Source organism: Halyomorpha halys, unplaced genomic scaffold, assembly GCF_000696795.3.
Source record: "Halyomorpha halys isolate HHAL.00 unplaced genomic scaffold, Hhal_1.1 Scaffold706.1, whole genome shotgun sequence".
Lineage (NCBI taxonomy): Eukaryota > Metazoa > Arthropoda > Insecta > Hemiptera > Pentatomidae > Halyomorpha > Halyomorpha halys.
In genome coordinates, this window is record NW_027114044.1 from 711,133 (window position 1) to 735,327 (window position 24,195).

General features: G+C 31.4%; 1 protein-coding gene across 3 annotated transcripts in view; it reads right to left on the minus strand.

Annotated features, from left to right (window-relative positions):
• Tet (Ten-Eleven Translocation (TET) family protein) overlaps positions 1-24,195 on the minus strand; it is a 302,732-nt gene that overhangs the window by 258,276 nt on the left and 20,261 nt on the right. For all 3 annotated transcript variants that reach the window (XM_067051284.1, XM_067051282.1, XM_067051283.1), the window contains exon 2: positions 22,699-23,819. In XM_067051284.1, coding sequence (XP_066907385.1) covers positions 22,699-23,772 — 1,074 coding nt within the window. In that variant the 5' untranslated portion in view covers positions 23,773-23,819. The remainder of the gene's footprint in view (positions 1-22,698; positions 23,820-24,195) is intronic.

A 24,195-nucleotide genomic window follows, 5' to 3' on the forward strand; every position in this document is an offset into this window, starting at 1 on the left:
AGTGGAAGAATATTTGTTAATATAATTAGCACTTTAAAATAATCTTGCATGCAGCCATGAGTAGAAAAGATTTTATAAGCAACTTAGGATCTATGTATAATTACATATTAATTATATATTTTCTTAAATTCTAATCTGCCTTTTTTTAATACTGATTTAAATAATGCAACACTAATTAGAATAATGTTATATATAAGTAAGTGTTTTTCTTTTTATTGAAAATAAAATTAATAAGTAAAAATAATTGTACACCCTTAGCAAGACAGAGATAAGCAAAAATTATCTATGGATAAAACTACAGCTGAAATTGCCATGGATACGACCCTCATTCATGAATGAACCATTGATAAATAAATATTGTATCCATGGCAATTTTAGCTATAGTTTCATCCAAAGATTAAGTAATGAAGATTTTTAAGGTATTTCTTTATGAATTTAAACAAAACTGACTTTCCCTAATTAACTAATTAAACCATAAAAATAAATTGTATGGAATTTATGTATGAATTTACCAGATGTTGAATAGCCAAAAAGCTTTGCAACCTAGTCTAATTACAGGTAAGGTAAATTGAGCGAGGGGGCCAACAGGTGAGCATTGAGGATACCACACCGCAGCCTGCAGCCCCCCTATACATCCCCTTCATCCCCCCCCCCTCCCCACCTCTGATAACACCTCGTTTATGTCAGTAAAGTGACTGTTAGCCTTTCACTTGTATTTATCTGACTCAGCCACCCAAGTCCTCTGATATTATTATTGTTTGGTCCTATCTTTCATCTTTATATCGTTATCTATTTATTACTAGACATTTAAAACTTATTTGAAAACCCAATGAATAACATCAAGATCAATTCAAAAATTAAATGATAAATTGGGTTTAAATTTCTTTTTATGTCAAAATTAAAAATAATGACTTTTTAGCAAGCTTCTTTCAGATAACACTATTTTTTATTATTTTTTTGTAATATCAATCTTACTGGGCATGTAAAAACAATCAAACTTTTTTCTAATTTGAACTAACCATAAGTCCATAATTTGAAAAGCTGTCCAGAAGATGCAATTTCTCATTTCTTTATTTTGTTTTTGGAAAAATAACCAAAAAAATTAGGAAAACATGAAGTAATGTTTTTATAAAACATGTTCCATGCGATTAATAAAGCAACTTTATCTATAATCCCATGTGGATTAAATGCATTGCATAAATAATGAAGTTGAATATACATTAAGTAAAATACTAACAAAATTCGGACACTTTTTTTACAACCTATTTTATTTTTTAAACAAAACATAAATAAAAAAATAAAACTAAGCATTTTTAAAAAAAAAAATAACAATAATAAATAAATCTATACTGGCTTCATGCAGGTTATGGTTTTGTTTCTTTATATTTATATTATTTTTGTGATTATTGACTCATTGAACAATCCCTCATGAATTATCCCTTTATGAAATTGAAGCCATAGAGGTTTACAAGGTTTCTTATACGATTTCCCAAATCTTGCTCCCCCGAGTTGACAGAAGAGGAAATAGGCAGGCTGAGGGATTTAAAAGTCCCAGAGACCAGATGTGCCACAGAGGACCGGAAATGACAGCATTTGTGCAGGAAGCTTCGTCTAGACTGGGCCACCTATCGACTTAACAGACCGCGCTTAACTAATCGATTTATTTCGTCGCCATACAACATATCAGCCATATTTATATCTTGTTCCATTATACTGAGTGAAACATTATTTTTCAATTAGTGAAATTTTATAACGAAAATAAAATTGACTTGTGCTAAAACGTGATACCAACATTTTTGTAATCCGTATTAATGTAACCTAGTTTTAATTCTTTATATTGTGTTTTTTTAATATTACAAAAAAATATATATAATGTACATTTTATGATATTTCTAACATTATTTATTTATTGGAAGATTATTGATTGACCGTGTGTATAGATGAATGGACCATATGGGTGCGGTCAAAAAAACCTGTGAAACGTTGGCTCAATAAAAATAGTATAATCATTTACTATTTGAGTTTTTTTGACCGCACCCGGACCATATTCCATTCAATTATTTATTAATTTTTTTATGAAACTAATGTTAATGTAGGTGAGTGGGAAAGTCAGCTTATCGATATAAAGAAACAGATAATTTCCACCGAATTATTAATAATATTTTTTTTTTAACAGATTAATAAATATTTTGTATATGTACTAATAGAGGGGTTGTTTAATTCTTGATATTTATATCATTTCGACTTTTAAATTAACCATAGGTTCAGTATACAGTCTTGAATTTTTACGACGAGAAATAATATAAAGATGTAAAGTGTTAATATTGGTTAACAATATTCCAAATTCTATAAATTCATCTTTACCTCTCTAATCATTCCTAACCTTTAACCGGTGCATTCAGCCTTAATAATCCGTCCCAACTGTTGAAAAAGCAATGGTCATGAAATATTCAATAATTTATTACTTTTCGGAATGTTGACAATATACAGCTTCTAGCCGAGTTCAAACACCAATATAAAGTTAAATCCTCGATGATTGTTCTTAACAAACAGTTGAACAAAGGTTTTTTTTTATTAAATTGAGAAAAGATTCCAATTTTAAACGGTTTTATTTTTATAAACAAACTATGAGGACTTACGATGAATATCAAATTTCCACCTCAGATTAACTCATTCAATTCATTACACGCGCTTACGAAATATTCATTCGACATTCGATCTGCCATTTGGCCATTTGGGATCCCCCACGACCTAACAGAAGGTAGTATCTGATTTCCCATTCTGTTCATAAAGCTGTTCAAACATCTCTCCGGTCTAACCACAAAACCATGGCCCTCAGGCTAAACCTCTTTTTTGTTTACTGATTCCTACAGCAGGAAAAACCTGTTTTCGTTAATCAATTTTCGAAAAATATTACTTTAAACTGCTCTCAGTACCTAACTTTTGGTGAAAAAAAAATTAAATATCTCAAGACAAAAATATCAGTCAAGAAAACAGGAAGATCTATAGAAAAAAGATAAGGTGGGAAGATATGGAATAAGAAAGATAATTGGGAGAGTGTAAAGTGTAAATTACCAAGAGAAGAAAATATTTTATTTTTGATTCTTCAGTAATTAATTAACTACTAGTGTAATAATTAAGTATTTTCGAAATGTTTCAATTTTCTATTGATTCATCAACAAAATTCTATTTTTTTTTTAAATTTGCTAAATATCAGTATTTTATTTGCAGTTTATTCTCCCTTTGGGTTTTGTATATTTAGTATGTTCCATAGTTTCAAACAAATTAAATGTTCATCGATTATATTGTTAGTTAGTTATATTTTAAATAGTATTATTTTATCACCTTTGTTTATTTGAAATATACACCACGCTATCTTATGTATTTGGATTTATTTTATTTACGAGACCAATCCCTTTTATTTGTCTCTAGACAACAAAAAATTTTAAAAAATAAAATAAATAAAACTGACTAGTAGAAGGAGAAATTTCTACTAATCAACGTTACATATGATTTTAATTGAATTATATGAAAATTTTATTTTTAAAAAATGAGTATTTACAATATTAGCGAAGTCCATTTTCAAATGTTGTTTTTTTAATCATGCAATATTAATACTAAATTATTAAAGAAAAAACTTTATTCTCAAAACAGCTAAAATTTACCTATTTTTCGGAAATAAGGCTTTAACCTCGTGATAATGCACTGTCAATGTGTTACTTATATCAAGAAAAAAAATCAAAGACTTGAAAATGGACTTAGTTCATTATGGAATGCTATTAACTTAAACTTTAAGCCTTGAAGCTGGCGATAAATCAAAAGGTTAATTCGTTATGATCTTATAAATATACATATATTTACTTATAATCCAATATGTGTGAATAAGGGTTTTATAAAGTGGCATAGAGATAATACAAACTCTTGAAATAAGCATTTTTTTTCCGTAATACCCAAGCAAGCATGTTACACCGTATTAGACCATTGCTACAGGCTCTTACGTAACAAGAGATACACAGTAAAGAAAAAGATGACAAAAACTCCATGAAAAAAGACCCGAACGCATGCACCTTTATCGTAATGGGTTCAGATTTCACACGTAAAATTTCTCAGTCGCGTCATGGTACTAGCGGTGTTACCGAACAATTTGACAACTGGTTCATTGTCTAGTCTGTCACTGTTCCAGCGGAACTGGCCTGGTTCTTAGGCCTTGAAACAATTTAAATAAAGTCACAAAGTTTACGAGATAACTGGTCTCAATCGACAGCAGGAGTAGTACTCTAAGTACTACGAGGTGAACTCTACATACTAGGAGTAGTCACCACATGATTTTTACCAGTTAATTATCCGTTTTTAATTTTAATTATGTCTGAAAAAAATATCATGTTCCCTACTTTTAAAGTTAAAAATAAATAATACTTATTTTAACAGTTTAAACATTTTTCTTAGATTACTAAAACTAACTACTTTTGAAAATAACAAACCAAAATGGCTTACATATAGCAACCCTTTATATTTTTCTGTTGTATCTTTCTGCAGACTGCAATCTTGGAGGACCTTTGCTTTATCAGGATTACAACTTATTACAACTTTACTAATCAGGACTAACTAGGTATATTTTATTTTTCAACAGTTACTATGTAATAATGTGATATAAAATATCTTTTATCTGTAATTAATTTGAATTTATCCACATTTTTTTCGAACCACCAAAACTTAATCAGGCGATCCATCTCACTGTAATAATTCTATTTACATAAACTTTTTATCGAATAACAGTTAGTGCTATTTAAATTCCTGAGAAACAGTTAATTCAATCCACCAGTATTAGCCATGAGTCGATATTAGCTGAATTTCAGAAAATCTTAATCATTAGAAATAACTTGACAAAAAATGTGGATCCTAGAGAACAATGTGTGAGTTGCATGTTCATTTTGTCAAGTTTTCTTAGATAGTTTTAAATGCAAGACCATGAGGCAACTAATTAGCATTGTTTTGATTCCTTGCGGTAGGGCTCATTTGGTCTATAAACTATGAAGGATGAAACCCTACCATTTCCCAAGAGGACTCCCTACAAGAGACGACACGACCACCTAATGACGCTGATATAAATCAAAGAGCGCTGGAAAGATGTTGGGTTTTTGCAGCCATATTTCCCACAGTGAAGAGTTACCGGTCCAGTTGTGAAATGCGCAGAACCAGTCCTGAGTTCCCTTCGACTCGATATATCGCCGGCTTTGTACCATCGGATACCTGTTGCGTTCCCACACTGTCCCTATAATAGTCTCGCTTATGGTTACTGCACTTATTGTCTGCCATGTTCGGAAAATTATCCCATAATTCTATGATATATTTCCGGACTTGTTATACCTTTTAAAAAGAAATGTGTTGCAGAAGTAGGATGAATGCCGATAGAATCCGCGATACTTCAGCAGTTTATTCCAATCCTACTATAAAAAAATAAAAATTAATGCAGTTACTTAAAATAACATCATTCCTTTTTTTATAAACATTAAAACAATCCGTCTTTTTCTCAGAATGAATTTTTTTGAATTTGCTAATGTACTCTTGAATTTATCCACTATCTCTAGTATTCCGAAAGAAAAAAATGTATTGTATGGTCCTATTCAGATTTATATCCAATTCCTTGTAGGTTATGCAACTATTTTTACTTCAACGAATTAAAGAAACAAGTCTACTGCACTTTTTTATACTATACTTATAAAGAAACATTAATAAATATATAAATTTAAATTTATCAAAATTTAAATATGCCTTTAAATTTTCAAATCAAAAAGGATTTCCAAATATAAGTTTATTTGTCCAGATAATCAAAAATAAAAAAACACTTTAAATTTGGCTTGGAACAATGTTTATGAGTACTTATTTAGATAAAAGGATTTCCCAAGGGATATTTGTGTAGCTGTCGTGACAAACACAGGAGGTTTATGCTGTTATTTTTTTGAGAAATGGGACGTTACACCTTAATTACAACTGATTACTAAAATTTCTTTATTAAAAAAAATTATTACATTGCAAAAACAAACATTTCACCATTAACTGACTGGCCGATTTGTATTGATACGAATTAATGCACTGGTCTCGACTGAAAAAAGTAAAAGTTTAGTGACCAGAACTGTTCATAGTTGTGATCTAATTTAAGCACTAATAATTTTAAAGTGAAAAAATATGTATTGTGTAACACTAATACTATTTATAGTTTTATTATAACTGCGTTAATTGGTTTCCACAGTCAGCTCGATAAGGTCGGGGCCTAAATTTGGAAATAATTTTCTTGACAAGATAAGTTTTATTTATTTGTGTATCTTTGCTGATTGCACCCGCCGATCATCTTCTCATATCACTCTACGGTAACTGTTAACACCTCATTATGAATAATTATGTGTGATGCAATAAGGAATGTCAAAGGTTTAATGGAGGATTTATGAAAGTAAACATTTGCAAAACTGAACTGGTCATGAACTTGGCCACCATAGCTGGCCTTAATTGACGACAGCCTCGTCCAAAATGGATCTGAACCAATTTCCCTTTAGCTATAGTTAAAACGTTTCATCAGCTTACGGAAGCAGTTTATTGGCCGTATCCGGGGCGCTCTCCGATGTCGAGCATTCGTGTCGGTCGGCAGGCTTGCACTAATATGCAACCTAAATGTATGTGCGCGTATCTATAATAAATATTATGTAATAAACTATTTTCCAACTTTATATCACCTTTCAGTATATGCTCAAATGTTTGACATTTACCATAATTTTAATTTTATGTTCAAACCAATATCGAGTAGATATAACCCGTAACAATAAGTGTACGATATCCTGCGGAAAGTAAAGGATTGCTATGAATAAGAAAGATGGAGCGATAGAAAGGAGAAGTGAGGCCAGAGTAAACTAGTAACTGCGAGGGCTTTTTTATTTCAAAATCAATAGATCTGCTCCCGGGCCTTTCTCAGCTTCTCATTGCTTTGTCTTGTCTATATTCACCGTCCGTTCTTCATCCTCAGGTATCTAACAATAATCTATAAATTATTAATTTTAATATTCATAAAAAAAAATTATAAATTCAATTTTTTTACATAACAATAATTTTTTTTTTTATTATTTATTTTAAAGAATATGTAGCACATCGGTGTTTATAGTCTAAAACTAATAATAATAAATTTGTTCATATAAACAAGTGCACGTAGACTATAGTCTCTTCATGTAATTAATTAATGATAATCTGTTTGCCATGACTAGGATATTAAATTAAACCATTTTTAATAATATAAAAAAAAAATGACAAATATTTATTACACTTTGGATACGTGGTGGTGAAAGTACACATGGTGTAAAGTTAGTCGTGATATTTTGAAAATATTAACATAGTGCCATTTGTGAATCGAATTATTTATGAATTATTTTTAGTAATTGTAATTAATTCGATTGACAGTTTTTTTTTTTAAATTTATTTTCAAGTCTCAGTTATAGTGATTGACGTTTCTTTTGGAAGTGAAGAAGACTTTAGTGAAGTAACTGCTTTATAGAAGACTTCATATATTGTACTTTTTTATACACTTTTTTTCGACAGTCACATAAAAAATCGTATCAATTAAATATTATAGCTGAAAACTGATTTTAATGTCACAGGACCAAGCCACAAGCTTATACATTTTGCTTTAATTAGACATTTTTAAAAAGTTAAGGATGAACTCAGGAGATGTATTCCAAAATCAAAGTCAATTTTAAAATTTTTTAATTAACTTTCTTGCATTAGATTATCCATGAGTTAAAATTTTTTTTTTCAAGATCAGTAAAGTAGTATGAAGCGATTTAGCTGTTTGGGAAGAGATTTTTTTTTTTAGAATCTACTTTCAAAACGTATAACTAAAATTAAAAAAAATGGAAATTAAAGGTCTTAGAAAGGAATAGCTCAATTGTTCAAGGAAAAATAGAATAAATCAGAGCATAAATAAAAATCTCAAAGGCACAAAGATTTATAATTTAAATCTTTGTGCCTTTGAGATATACAGGCACACAAATAAAAAAATTAAACATAAAGTAAAAAAAATATATGAAATAAAAATAATTGCAAATTATAAGAGACGCTATACAGATAAGGGGTGATAAAAGTAGGCAAACCGCTGACAGAGACAAATCCCATTGAGTAGGCCCAAGATCCGAGATCTCACCCTCACTACCGTGGAGGGGCGATCCCATTGGCCGATTTAGTGGCAGCTATCTGTGAGGCGCCACCACTAGAAGAGTAGAGGGGGCGGATATAGGCTTGAGGAGGGGGAAGGTCGTCTTCATCTCGATTTCGAATCCTCTTTATCGATTAACTCTACTCCTCCCAATCGATTTGCTCTAGGACTCATCGGATACTCTAAGCATATTATCCTTCATATCAAGCCCCACACCCCATCTCCTCTCCTTTATACAGTCCTAGATGGCTTTAGAGATATTGGATTAAGTCCTTTGATAGACTAACCAGATATACCTTTTTTAATATAAATTATTTATTTTGTTTATTATTATTATTTAACGAAAATACTTGTATAGAATAATATTTTTTTAGATAAAAATTTTTTTTTTGAGATTATCATATCAACTCGATAGAAAGTTATCCAATTCATCACCTATTATTCGAGAACCAATAGTTGATAAACTCGTCAGGCTTGAAGTGGCAAAAATCAGTGCACAAATTTCAAATTCAGGAAAATAAATCTAAAAAACTAAAACTGAACGTTTTCATAAACGAGAATGGACAAATGTTGTACACAAAAACAATAGATAAACAGTGTTTTAAAGTAAAAGTTACATCTTCTACAGACAACGTATTTTCAAAAACTAGCAACATCTAAAAGTGGAGTCTGGTTCTTGTTGCTCTAAGCCAGATATATAAAGAGATTCATTCACAAAGTAAGGTAATTAATACGTTTGGGCATTCTCTTAAATACTAATTTACCAGTTTTAGATTATTCATTAAGAGAGAAATTATGATAAATAAACATGTATTATAATAATTAATTTTATCGTAATATATTAAATTATCTAAAATTTAAAAAGTCAATATACAGAATCATCAAGACTTAATTGAAAACAATTTTTGAGAGGAAGTGGAAAGTCTGAGTTATGATGAATAAATGTTTTTTTTGTAGTGAAGCCGACTTTGTTTCTTGTAACATCATATATTCATTTCTTCTCAAGCGCACTTAACTTTGGAATATCTAGAGGAATGAATATCCAGAATCAATGAAAAATTCTCGTAGAACATTTAATTTTAAAATCAATTTTCTGAACCGACGCGCATAAACTAAAATCATTGTCGTTAGTACGAAGAAAATCCGGAGCGAAGAAAAGTCCATACCTACTTAAAATATAGAAAATAATAATAGCATAGCTGGAAAAGTGGACAATGAAAACGTAATATGCTTTCTAAAGAAGATATATGCCTTCTAAAAGCACTGGGAAATAAAAACCAATCTATTGATTCTGATACTAACCACATCAATATAAATGCACTTGAGAACTAAAATCTACCATAGAATAATTTTAAAGCATATGTGTAGTTTTGAATTATTATAAAGACATGGCGTAACTGGTTTTGTAGTTGCAGTGTTATGTAATACTCATGGTTTAACAAATTATTAGATAAATACATAATTATTAACTAAATTTTAAAATCTCTATATTTTAAATTATTCGGTTTGATATAAATGCGGAACGAAATTCGCGAGTTTCAGGCCACATTATTTTTCAATATGTGTTTTGACACATTTTTCTATGCTCAAATCGATTTGAACAAGAACCCTCATTTTTTTCGACCTGGAATATCCACTATTATATTTTTCAATCACAATTATTAAGCAGATTATCGTGTCTGTGTAAACAAACTTAAAAAAAAAAAAATAGTGCTTTTTGCAGCCAATGAACTAACTACAAGTTTTTGCGGAATTTTCTCTCTTGTATTTCCCTCCGTCCTTTGAAATAACACGTGACGATTTCCTTAATAGCATGACTAAGCGTCCTACGAAATAATCGAACTGGGCTATAAAAACCTTTTTCTTATCTCTTTAGGAAAGTTTTTAAAGTATTGTATTTTTTTTTCTCTTTGACCCAGATAGAGTTTTCTAAAAATACGGAACTACTAGGCAAACGAAGAGGCCAGTGGCATAATGATCTAAATTATCCCAAAGAATCTAAGTTTCGTTTAAATACCTGAAGAAACTTATTATTATTTGATGTTACATTACGCCGTCCTGTATCTGAAGACTTATTGACAGAATGAAATACCTTGTACACTGAGGATAATAAAAAGGCTTTAAAATAATAAAATTGAAATTCTGAATATAAATATTGACTTTAATCAGTTCCATAATATTCCATGTTCGAGGAAATAATAATAACAATCAAAGGACTCTTGGAGGATGGAAACTGAGCTTTAGAACTCTTTCAGTTTCAAGATATATCTTCAGGACCAGTATAGAAATATATTGAAAAAATTATTTGTTTTAAAACTAACGGAATTATATTAAGCCCAATAGTTGGAGGTCAAGAACTTGTTTCGAATCCATTGGAAATTGAGCTCGTAATATTCCTAAGACGGTTCCTGATGTCCCGTCCTCCGAACTGGAAGCAGATGGTTCGTCCAGCGACTGGAGGAGTCACTCCAGTAATCGGATGAGGCGGCAGTAGTTGGATGCGGTCCAAGGAGAGGGTGACCGCCCCTGGCCGCGTTCCAGCAGCCACCGATCTGCCAATTTTCGCCGCAACTTTCCCCCGACAACGGCCGAATTTCCTCGACGCTCCTGAGTTATGCCTTCAGATAAATCCAGGAATATTTAGCCATTTCTCTTTCGCCGCCTTCCAATAAAATCCCCCAGAGGCCGTTTTAATTTAATCCTCTCCCTTTTAATTGAAATCCTGGAATCTGATTATTAGATTTCTTTTGAGCGCTATTTCTCTTTTACATTTTTTTTTTCAGCCCCTCCCCAACCTCTCCCAAGTCCCTCTAACCTAATTCAACCTTCGGCATGAATTGATTTATCCGTTTCTTTTTTTCGTCTTTTTCATCTGAAGAACGATAATCTCAATATTCTTAATGTTGAAACTTGAAACAGAATATTCAACAAAATTAAATATATAAATTACACAGAGAATTGCCTTTTTTTCTGAAAAAAATAATTGAAATCTCTAACAGACTCATTTAATAATAATATGTGACAGGATAATTTCTATATTTTTAAGGAAAATGGGATAATTATTTAGAAGAAAAGTCTAATTAGAAGACATGGTAAGGCATCTGAACTGGTTTCATAATTATATTTTTATTGTTGTTTTGTTTTCTATATAACATATACAGTATATATGTAAGCCTGCGTTCCTCGTGACCTGAGAAAATAAAACGATGGATTTTTACTGCAATCTCGATCTCAAGATCTCGAGATTGAATGAAATCTGTACGTGATCGTAGAAAAGAAAGTACATTTTCAAACGATACTATCATTAGTATATCTGATACAATCAAAATTTCTTAAATTTTTTTTCGAAGACTTGTTTAATCTCTTAATCAGTACCCAACTGCGATAAACATATATTAAAAAAATATCACTCTAATAATAATAAAAAAAGTTGTAAGACTTTGAAAATTTTTAGGAGGGAAGAATACATTTGGTAAGTGCTAGCAAAATAATAATTTATTTGTTTTAATAATGATTATTATTATTTATTTCTTCCTATGTCTCCATAACGCAAGGCAATAATGTTTGACCCTCGCACAGATCAGATCAACTTTGAAATTTCATTTATTAGCCGAAGTGGCAATGAAGAGAGTCTTTGATCCAAAGGAGAGTGAGCGATCTCTGAAGTATCAGCCCTTCACAGACACTAATAAGGGTTTTTATTACTTCATATCATAAGTAATTTTTTTTACTAGCTTAAATAGCACGAAGCTGTAGTAGGATTATAAATTAAATGAAAAATATATTAAAAAATCTACTTAAATTAATCATAGTAATAAAAAAAATCAAATAAATTATGAGATGAGTAAGTTTGTAGCATTTTCAAAAATAATGGTTTGGTAAATATAATATATAAACTTACATAGTTAAAACTTGAAACATAAATTTCGTTTTCGCTGGCGCTCAAATAAATAAACATATCAATAAACGTCATTCAGCAAATTTGCAAATGATAAAAAGCGAGATAAAATAGAAGAAAAAAAACATAAGGTCGTAAATTAATTTCAAGTTACATAAATAATTGCAGAGATAGAGAATGCCTCAGTTAGAAGGAATATTGTTTTAAAATAAAATTTTCAATGGCGAATTTTAGTTTTTTTAAACATCAATGAGAGTTTTCTATTCATTAAAGAACTTTGTTTCATGCTAATTATTATTTAGACCACTTCACTCTTGTTTAGACAAATCCATGGAAGCAATGTTACTACACGATATTGTTAATAAATGTGAGATTACATTGGAAAATATGGCTGAATAAAAAATATTTTTAAATAAGTCTGCTGGTAACTCTACTTAAATTTATCATAAATGAAATAAACACATAACCTGCGATAAGTATTTGTAAGATTTTACACTAAAAAGGCATGGGGAAAACCAGATGTCTGATGGAATCAGAATCTATTCTTCCTACATTCTTCCAGGAAGAAATGTTATAACAAAGTATTAGATCTTATAAAGTGAATCTGTTAAGAAGCGAACCTGAATTCTCACTCTCGTGTATGTTTATTATTTGTATATATATCTATTCCATCTAGCGGATACTACAAAATATTGTATCGCAAATTTATTCTTTTTCAATGATAAGAATTGAGAAATATTGAATCTAGATAGAGATTTTGAAATATGAACTCATATATTTATTCTTTTACAATCCTACTTTTAATAAATTTTCATTCAGATTATTTGACTGCAAATGATCGAGCTTAATAATTATGGAAATAATTAACTAAAACGCAACAGTTTTGAAAAACTACATATTAATATTAATTAAAATATCAATTCATAAAAATTGGAGATTAAAAATATTTTCCTACATTTACAATTACAGTAAGATGAATTTTATAATGAATCTGTATTACTGAGAAAAATAATATGGAATTCATGCTATTGTCTACAGAAATTGGAAATACGTGCGTATAACAAAATTAAAGGTGATTTAAAAAATCCTAAGTTTGTAATAAAATTATTTGTTTATTATGCTGCCTCCCTTAAAAATAAAGAGGGTGATTGGGTGGAGAAGAGGAATGTTATACTCGCAGGAACAAACCTATGCTAATTTTGTTAAGGGTTAAGAAATAGTGCTTAAATATGATGATGCTTATAGATCAAGTTGACGGCCGCAGCGAATTTCTTATCCGCTGTTTAAAAGACAAATATGATACCAACATTTGCATTATAATGGAAGAATAAGAGCCGTTGTCCACTTTGAGATGCTAATCAGGAAGCTGCCCCACCGCTGGGGGTAGCGGAAGGACGCACATCTAGGAGGATGCTTCACGTTTGTGTTAAGAATCGATTTTTGAATACTATATTATTTGTAGTTAGTGATTTATAACACTTAAGAATCAAGAAAACTTACGATTGTTTATCATAGAGTCCTATAGATGTTATTTTATATTTAGCCCTTAGAGGTCGGAGGAGTAATGAAATGTTTATACAATAAGAAGTAGAGACATAAAATTATTGAACAAACATCATTCAATGCAACTGACCCTCCCCAATTGTTAAACTTCGGTATTATTAACCTCTGGTATCCTCCCTAATATATATCCATTGTCAGAATCATCCCATTGTCTTTTGTTCTGAAGCCACTAGTCGATGCAGTCTTTTGTATAGTGATCGCTAGTCGATTATTAGTATCACTAAAGTACTATGCATTTCTAATATAAATTATATCAGGATGAGGTGAAAAGTTTGATTATTTGAAATTAATAAATTTAAATTATAATTAAAGAATATATATCAATTCGTTTTCACAGAGAAATGTCATCCGAAAACATATCCACTATATTTACCTAACATTTATTTATTTATTAATAAATTAAAGAATTTCAACGATTATATAAATACCTATTCGCTAACTTTCCATATAACTAGACACTTTAAGGTGGATGTAAAGCCTTCATTGGACTGCAATAGAGACCAAAGCCGCCCTAAGGGCGCTATAAAGCCCTAACTGCCCTTCACAGCTCGCCTCGCTTACACATTTACGCCCGCCTCTTCCTCTAAAGGGCCAATGACCGTGTGTCGACAAATGTGAACTTACTGTACGATTTCCTAATATTATGAAGTCCTTAATTTATATATATATATTTAAGTGTATAATCATTACAGTTTCCAAACTTCAAATTGCAATGCTAGTTTTAACTAATTGAAGTAACAGGTCTTAGATTGTTTTTTTTTTTACATAAAATAATTTAAAAATAAAATGTGAAAAGAAACTCAATTTTTTAAAAATAATCGATAGTTATCAAAAATTAAATTTTTATTTACCAATTACGAATATAGGAAAAGGGCCAATATTTTTTTATTTTAGTGCTGAATGTTCAACGACATTTGAATAACACAAAAATTACAAATGAATTAGACAAAAATACATTTAAAGTGGCATGAGTTGCTAAAGCATTTATTTTGATTTTTAAGTGGAGATATGAAGGAACTAACTGTAAAACTCACATTCTCCACTTTAACAAATTTTATAGTAAATATGACAACCTCCCGTTTAAATAAAATAAGATTTTTAAATTTACATCAAAAAATATGTTATTGAATATTTTAAAACCGCGTTTTTAAGTAATTAGAAGGTTTTTTATTAAGGTTACTATGAATTTTTCTGATGTGGAGCTAGTGAGTTTTACTGTTAGAATCATAACAGCTCCCTTTTGAAGTAAAATATTTCATATAAAAATAAATTCTTCTGAAAGTTTCAATGATCAGTTAAAAAGTTGGATTACTATTTTTCAAAATTTTATTTGATAAATTGTTTCATCATGATCATTTAAAATTTGACAAATATTTTCAATATTATGCCCAGATGAATCCAACAAATTACCGTAATAAGTCAATTTTTATTTTAATATGAAGTTGTTTTTTTAAATGATTTGGTTCTAAAATTGTATTAAGATTGTCCCTGAGGATGGCCGAATTAGCCGAAACGTCGGACTTATAAATAGAATAAAAATGTTTTGTGACTAAAATGGATACAATTTTATTTATTTAAATATAAAATAAATATTTATTATGTTTAAGCGAATTTTACAATAATAATCCAATTTAAATTGGTCGTTTTAATAATTCTTGAAGTATGTAATTCACTGGCTTCAATTTACTTTTGTTTTATCCTAAAGTAGTCGTGGTTTATTTTGTTTTTCATTTTTTTAGAAAAATGAAAAGTAAAAACATTTTGTTTTTTATAGTCTAAGTAAATATTCATAAAAGAAAGAAATGATGCCATTCAATTTGTTTAAAAGTGAAATATCCATATAACACAGATAAATTCACTTACATACATGCACGGTTGTAAGGAATTAGTAAGACGCAATCCCTAAACGGTAAGGATGGATGGGGGGTCCCCGTATTTATTGCCTATTTAATCGAATGCTGCCATGGAGACGGATTGCTTTGCGGCCCCTCCAACAAACTTATGCTTCCTGTACGCTTTTCGCTTACGAACAACTCTTCAACCACTTTAGAATCTTTGGTTAATCTTATCAAACCATATTCCTTGTGACATTATCAATTTTAATGAATAGAACGCTACTTACTTGACTCTTGAATACTTTTCTATCCATTTATTAATGTGTAGACAGCGGTACACAATGTAAGAACCCCCCTCGACAACAATGTACGTATACTTATCAGCGATTAATTTTTTTTTTTTTTTAATTTTATAAACACAGTTGTCACCCAAGAACTTATGTAACTATTATGTAATAATTTTCTTGAAATAACTAGATACGTATTATCTCCAATTTCACATAGCAGTTGAAACTACTGGTAATTGTGTATAAACATTAAATATGAAATATATATTCATTTAATAATTTTTTTATAAAAGTTAAGGGCAGGGTTTAGGTTAAGGATTTACATCTTTTAATCACAGAGAGACACATAAAAATTAATTTGAAATTTTGTAGATAAGATTAATCATAACAAATGCACTTAATAATTATTTATGTATATGTTTTCAATTGAGTGTTATTAAAAAATATTATATTTTATATTTAATTTAATCAGACTAATATTTTATTATTTTATGTTTACATACTACACCATTGTTATTAGTAATATAGTATTTATTTAGGTACTTATTCCAAGCACTGGCTAGGATATCTTATAACCTTAATAAGATGAATTCAAATTTTACATATAATTAAAAAAAGAAAGCAGTTCAAATTTTAGAATATAAATAATAATAGTAGAAAAAAGAAGATACTCTTAAATAGTAACTGGATTGATAATTAAATAGAAGTATATATCACAGTATATAAATGAAATAGCTTGTCAACAATTCTCCCTTCCATGTGAGAAGCATTGAAAAAAATTAAAATTTATTAATAACAATCAAATGATAAAAATTGAGAAAAAAAAATATGAGAAAAAATAACACAAATCCCATGTGAATCAAGAGAAAGAGAGGTAAATAAAAAAGTCTAAATCTCCAAAAGAGAAAAGTAAACGTCTTGTTTGCAGGTCCTAATTGGTAGCTAACGAAGGACCCTCGGAATATTAAGCACGTAAACAGACATGAAGGAAATTCGATTTTTGGCCGGGCAGCGGAGAGAGGGATGCTGTGGGGGTGGGAGCTATGACTCAGAGCGTAGTATTGATCACACTAAGACGGCATCTCATGGCAGCATCCACTGACCCCACCGCCATATTTACAAATTTCTGTTCCCCGCGGGAGGGGGCGCTATCGTCTTCGCACGTGGTCCTCCGAGCCGGATCGCCCACTATGCTACCGTTTGTTTACCTTCGTTAACATAGCTGCTGTAGTTATTTTTGTTTGTTATTATTTTTTTTTTTATTATAGATCATCAGATTATGTCTTCTAACCAAAACATTTAAATCAATTAATTGGAAAATATAGATAGATAATCCACTTGAGACAAAAAAGAAAACAAATATAATCACATTACAACAAAGTTAAAACATTTTGAACTAAAAGTTTAATGTTGTGGCATTATAAATTAAATCCATGTGAAAAAGTATTTCTTATTTTGGAAGTAGAATAAATACAATTTCATAATAATTACTACAATTATGAAGAGCAACATATCAGTCAGAAAATTTATATGTATTCTTAGAAAAACATTTTACGTATATTTTTTTGTACATCATGTATAATGTGCATATATTTTTTTATTTTACAAAAAATAAGTTGTGTTATAAATTGTTATAAGTTGTTACAGTTATAAATTTTCTTTTTACCATATGTTAGTACTAATGACTAATTAACCATCGAAGTATTAATATTAGATTTATTTATTAAAATTGTTGGTCCTCTAAATGTATATTTAATGAATAATATTGATTAATAACGAAAATAAATTGTTATTATAAGACAGTAATTATATGGAAAAATTAATCAGTGGGTAAAATTTATTACATTCAAATTTATTTTATTATTTTTTATGCATAATAGTTTAAGTCTGTATAGTCATGGGTACCTCAAAAATATATATACATAGTGCATGTTACATGAAGTGGGGCGTATTTCAATAATTCCTCTAAATACGTATTTACTTTTTATAATTTTATTATACTTAATTTTCTTTTTTTTTCAAATTGTTCTTTAAAAGAGTGATCAATATACTTTGTTTTAAACAATCCTTTTTATTTGCAAGCACCATTGTCATTATTTATTGAAGGGTCTTTTTCACTTATACAAACAATAAAAACCATATAAATACTAACTATATAAACAAATAAAAGTTTACAAACAGTTCCAAATCGGCTTCCTATTATGATCATTAAAAATATAAACGAAACAATGATAAGTTAAACTAAATAATTTTCTGACCTTAGAAAAAAAAAATTATAAACGTAAATTCAAAAAGACGATTACAAATCACAACGAGATAATTACCTTGATTTGAGTCTAATCTGACACGGAGGAAAGTCCTTAAATATTTCAGAAGGGTTTGGGTAACTGTTAAAGGGCAGTCCCTTTGCCCTTGGGATCAACCCTCGCGGGTCTTATCCAGGCATTTACATTCTTCCAGGAACCCTGAAGGGCCTGAGAGCTGGAGATAGCAATTCGCTTTAGTACGACGTAGGGCAGGTCAGTGATACGCGAATCCAACCTTGGATACATACTTAGTATATGTATATTTTTATTCATAAGCGTCTTTTTTTCTTTTAATTTGTACAATTTTTGTATTTATCATCAGAAACTAACTAGAAAAATATACAATTGAAATTAATTGCAGAATCAGTAGAACCCCGTTAATCCGTCTAAGTCAGAACAAAGAGGTCTCCGGTTGAGCAGGAGAGCCGTTTAATCTAGACTTCATAAAAGAAAAATTTCAATACTAATTTAAATTATACATAATGTAAAAATTAAAATTAATATACAGATCATATGATGTTGAAGTTAAATTTATATAATGCATTAAATAATAAATTAAAAAATGCTTCCATACTTTTTTACAAGTGTACGAACGAAGTTTTTAGTAGTTGTCACAAGCTAGCTATAATCTTCTTTTTGCCGATGGTTAAGCGGGGTTCTATTGAAGACAGAGTGGATGTTAGGACTTTTAAGGAAAAATTTAATAGAAGACTTTTGAAGGTATGAACAACGAATAGAAAAATGTAAAAGAGACAAACGAAAATCAGGACTAAAAAAATTAGTATTAATTATTATTAGTAATTTTAAAAAATAAATATTATTATTTACTTTAACTATCTCTGACATTCTCATATTCATATTTTTTTATTAATGTATCTAGGGAAACTTTGAAACTGTTTGAGGTAGCTAACCTAAACAAGACGTAAAATTGAAAATAGCTTATAAAAATAAAATATAAATATATAACTACAGTATGAAAACGTTTAAATTATTTTTTTAATTAAATATTTAAGATAAAATTTTAAGCGGGAAAAAATACAAATAATGAAAAAATAAAACATAATAAAAAATCTTCAGTCCTTGGATTAAATTATTGCTTTCTTATTACTTAATCTTTATTATACTCATACTATTAAAAGTTAAAAAATTAAGATCTGGACCACTACAGTTGTCTGTTTTTTGAACAACTGTTATACAAGGAGGTGATTTGTTCACACTTAATCAACAAGATTTGTGGCCAATTAAGGGTACCCACTTTATGAATATGGATGGCTCCGGACGGCCACCTGAACCCACGGGATTGACTCAATTGACGAGCCTACAGGGTTCATTCTAGGCTACCGTAACAGAATAAATAATTATCTGCCACAGCCTGATTCGCCCCTAGATCCTTGGATTTAGTAGCACAATACCCTACTCACTGAACCACTTCAATTAAAAGCAACTATAAATAAATAGAATAAAGTTTATTAGCATTGGTATCACAGTTTTATAAATTTGAAAATATATCTATTTATGTTTTTTCTTTTTAAGCCATGCATTTTTGAGAGCAATCCGGATAACATAATCATTCAAATGTTTCCATTCTAAGGAAAATAAATCTTAAGACCAATTAATCTCAATCACTGATATAATGCAAAGAAAAATTAGGACTGAGATCCACAAGGTTACATCGTTTAATTACAAGACCAAATTATGATATAGTGTCATTTTATGATTTAATGGAGAGTGATGAAGTAGTATTTCCAAAAAAGGCATGAGTTTTTACAAGTTGTAGAAAATGTTGAAATTCTAACTTACGTTTTTGAACCCCCCTCACTAGTTCTACTAATCAACTCCGAAATACAAATTTTTTGTAGGAAGAAATATGTAGATATAAAGCATTTAAAATTCTTAACCTGATTCGGAACTTGTCTATTTATATCTAATTTGATATACTTTATGGTATTCCAAAAGATACATATGTGATATTTAAAGTCATGTTGATGATGTAAGTGTAGAGGATGATAAAAGTGGGCTTTGCCATTTAAATATGAATTTGGCAAACATGTGTACTTCTACAAATCATATTAAGTATATACAGGATGGTATAATTGAAGAAGGGACCGGGACTGCTGTTTGGTCGGATAATGCCGAGTACTAACGAGAAGGCTGTGTAGACAGGGCTCTGTCAACAGCGACTTAAAGCGTCTCTTGTTTGGCATCGCGTTTGTTCATCTGTCGTGGGGCACCACGTCGCGCTTCGTTACAAGGCCATGCTGGACAAACATTTTGCGCAGAAGCCGGATCACCGCCCACTCTGGGCGAATTAATCGAGTTCAAGACCAGAAGAGCAACGTCCGGGCCGGAAGCTGATAAGACGCCGGCGTAGAAGGATATTGCTGTCAAACAGGATGGTGAGGAATAAAAATAACTATTTATATTACTTAATAATTAAATTACATGGGAGTGTTTGTAATATTTAAAAAAAAAACTTTTTGAACAAGTTGTACTGCAGTAAAACCCCGCCTAAAAGGTTTTTCAAATTAAAAAAAAAAAAATGATATACAATAAAGTGCTAGAGAAAATACTAACTTCTTCATAAATACTTATTTTTTAAATAGTTGGTTATAAAACACATAGAGGTCAGTTGTAAGCTTAAGTTAAATTATGTATCTAAAGTAATTAATTTAAATTGGTCTAATAACTACAGCTCTATCATATGAGGTGTTCAGTCCATAAAGATGGTAACTTACAACATGAAAACATTCACAACATTAAAATTTTAATTAATTGTAATATTCTTCATCTGACTGGCAGTCACTTACCATAAATTAATATCAACATTATTCTATTTAGAAACAGAATTTTCAGACAAACAGAAGATTATTTCGACAATTTATAAATTCTTTATGTTTAATAATTTATTTATTGTTATTTACAACAATATAAAAATATATACAACCATTCAATTTTCTATTAGTTATAAAATCATCTGATACAAACATGAGGAGACAACATATGGAACACTGAGGTCCCGATGAATGACTTGATTTGTGACAAAGTAAGGATCATTTATGAATTCATCATTTAAAAAAAAAAAAAAAGAAAAAAGCTGGTATTTTAAAAAAATACAGTTATGTTTCACAACCCAACGCAACATATATTTATATAAATATTATATACACATTATTTTTTGCATTTTAATTTTTAACCATGCTTAACTGGCGTTATCAATTATTACTTTCGACTCTAATTATAATAAATTGTATATATTTTAATGGACCATTTAACAAAATCTTCAATCAATATTTTTAATAATTATCAATCGTAAAGATCATATTTTCCTATTTAATAACAATGCCCTGAATAAAAATAGGAGAAAGGCTCAGCCGTTTGGGACCAAAGTCAACACTGCCAAACAGAGCAAAGACCACGGCAATGGTTGGATGACGAACTTCACGCTGTCTAATTGACCTCTCCGTTATGACGGAATCAGAATAAATACACGAAAGAAGAAATAAAAGATACAACCATGATTTTCTCTTGAAAATTTATTAATTTAATGGGATATAAGTGACAAGAAATATGTCTAGAATAAGTGCGGAGATTTCAGTTCGCGGCCAGAACCGCGGAGATAACATTCAAATAGTGAGCATTCAGAACCAACACCAGATAACGAATTTATTACGGAACAACTCCGCTTTACAGGAAATTTCGCACTGAGCCTGTGTACTCAAAGGCCCCAAGTAAAAAATTATATTAAAATAATCTATATCAAATAATACTTTGAGTAACAGGAAAATATATAATCGTCTTCTACAAAAATGCCTTCCATCAACGCAATAAGAAATTATTTTAAGAATGAACGTTGTAGAAAATCGATTTTTAAGGGAACTGGCATAATATCGATAAAGTAAAGTTTCATTGGAACTGAACAAGAACTGATTATATCAAGGAAGAATTTTTTTTGTGGATTAATGGTACGTTTTTTGAATGGACTGTGACACGAATAGTATAACACAGATATTGTTGTGAATGGAATCCTTCTATAGTAGTCCAGTACGGTACACCTATCAGATAAGATAACTTTTTGTGCCGTCTTATTTTGAAGTCTTTCGTCTCTTCATTTTATGTAGTATCATTACAATTGGTAACGATGATGGATTGATCTATATTGTTCAGCACCTAATACCTAATTTGAACAGGATAACTATATTCCAAATAGCAGGGTGCTTATCATAATTAAATTCATTATTATGGTATAGCATGGGTCGAGAATGCGAAGTAGAATTGATCTCGCAATGACTCAGAGAGGGTGAATCAGGCTTTGGAGGCTGTATCGGGCCAAATAATATATGAGCCATCTTATACCGAGGCGATGCCTGGCGGCTGTTTCCTCCACTACCGTGGAGAATCCTTTAGGCCCAGCCTGCTCGGAACGGAAGCAAAAAATTGGGACAGTACATCCTGTGCACCGTCTGTCGGCTCCAGAATTACACAGCTCTCGGTGTAAAATAAATATAAACCGTTGTAGAGGACATATTATAGTAAATATTAAATGATCTTCTACAAATACTTTTGGAAAACACTACATCTACTCAGTGAAAATAGATAAAATAGAGTGATAGCTTACCTTTTTTTCGGTCAGTTTTTCACAGCGCCGCATCTTGCATATTTGATGACTCTTGTCGTTCCTACAAGGTGCGCAATCACCACAATTGTCTTTTCTTTGACACCCGATGCACTCACCACACCGTTTACGTTTCTTTTTGGCCGGCTTGTCGGACAGATCATGGAGGTCATCCTCCGGGTGCATGTTTGGGTTCTGGTGGCAAGCGAGTGGGCTCTTGAACCCAGCCGTACTGGATATGGCCGCCACCTGTCCCGAGCTCTCGACGCTCGAACTGCCCACTCCGTCACTCTCGTTCGAACTCTCCAGGCTGGCGGCTCTTATTTTCCTCCTTTCCTTCTTCCTCGAATCGAGGTAACCTCTCGGCGACCCGCTGTCCTCCATCTTGAGCTCGTGGTGCTCATAGCTTGGCTGGAGTTGGGTCACAATGAGGGGCTCAGTCTTTACAACGGTGAGGAGGGTGGTTTGTTGCTGAGGTTGGTAAGACCCTAACTGATGATACTGCTGCGGCCCCTGGAAAAGGTGAATGTGCCTCTCGTCCAGGAGCTGTTGCTGTATGCTAGGTATCTCCCGAGCCTGGACCGGGGCCGGCACCAGGGGATACCCTCGAGGGGGAACTGTGGATAACGTATGGAAGCTCGGTAGGCCGGAGTTGGGAGAACTTGGTGCAGGAGTCAAGGTAGTAAGAACGGTTCCGTCGCCGTTCTGGTCCTGAGGGAAAGCGGTGAACTGGGATTGGAAGGACGGGAGTTTGTTGGCCGGAGAGCCGGGGTAATCCTGGTCCTTGCTCTCCCAGGGGCGGTACTGAGGCTGAGGAAGGAGCATCGGGAAACCGTCCCCTCGGTCCAGGAACCTACCACTGAGCCCCTCACCGTAGTAGTCCCAGGAAGAGATGTCGAGGAGCCTGGACGTCTGGAGAGCTTCGCCGTCGGTGTTTCTTGGCGGCTCATCCTGAAAGGACGAGAAGGGCGGTAGGCCGGACTTGGGGTCGGTGCCGTCCGGGACCGTCGAGGAGGGGGTCGGCGAAGGAAAGTCCCCGCCGTAGCCCCCTCCTCCTTCGCCTCCTCCATCGCTCATCCTCCCACTCGCATCCTCCTCTCCATTAATCCTCCCTGCTTCTTTATCTGAAACAGAACACGTCAAGTCATTAGTCGACAGTCAATAAGGAAACAACAAGGGTTGTACTCATCTCAGATCACTCAGAAACCAGGCTACACTGTGCAACCTGTATAAAGGAACCTGTTGCTAACGATTTAGCAGTATTCAATTATCACTTTGTTTATTTCAGAAAAATATTTTGTGCAACGGTAAACACAAATTTTAATTGGGAAATTAAGGAAAAACAATTTGTTCAAATACATAAATATAAAGTTTCTTTTTACTTATTAGTTTGCAGCAAATAGTCCATAAAAAATATAGTAGTACCTTAAATAGATCTGTCTTGTAAAAGGGATTCAAACCACCACAAAATACAAAAAATATTTTCCTTGGCCCAATTAA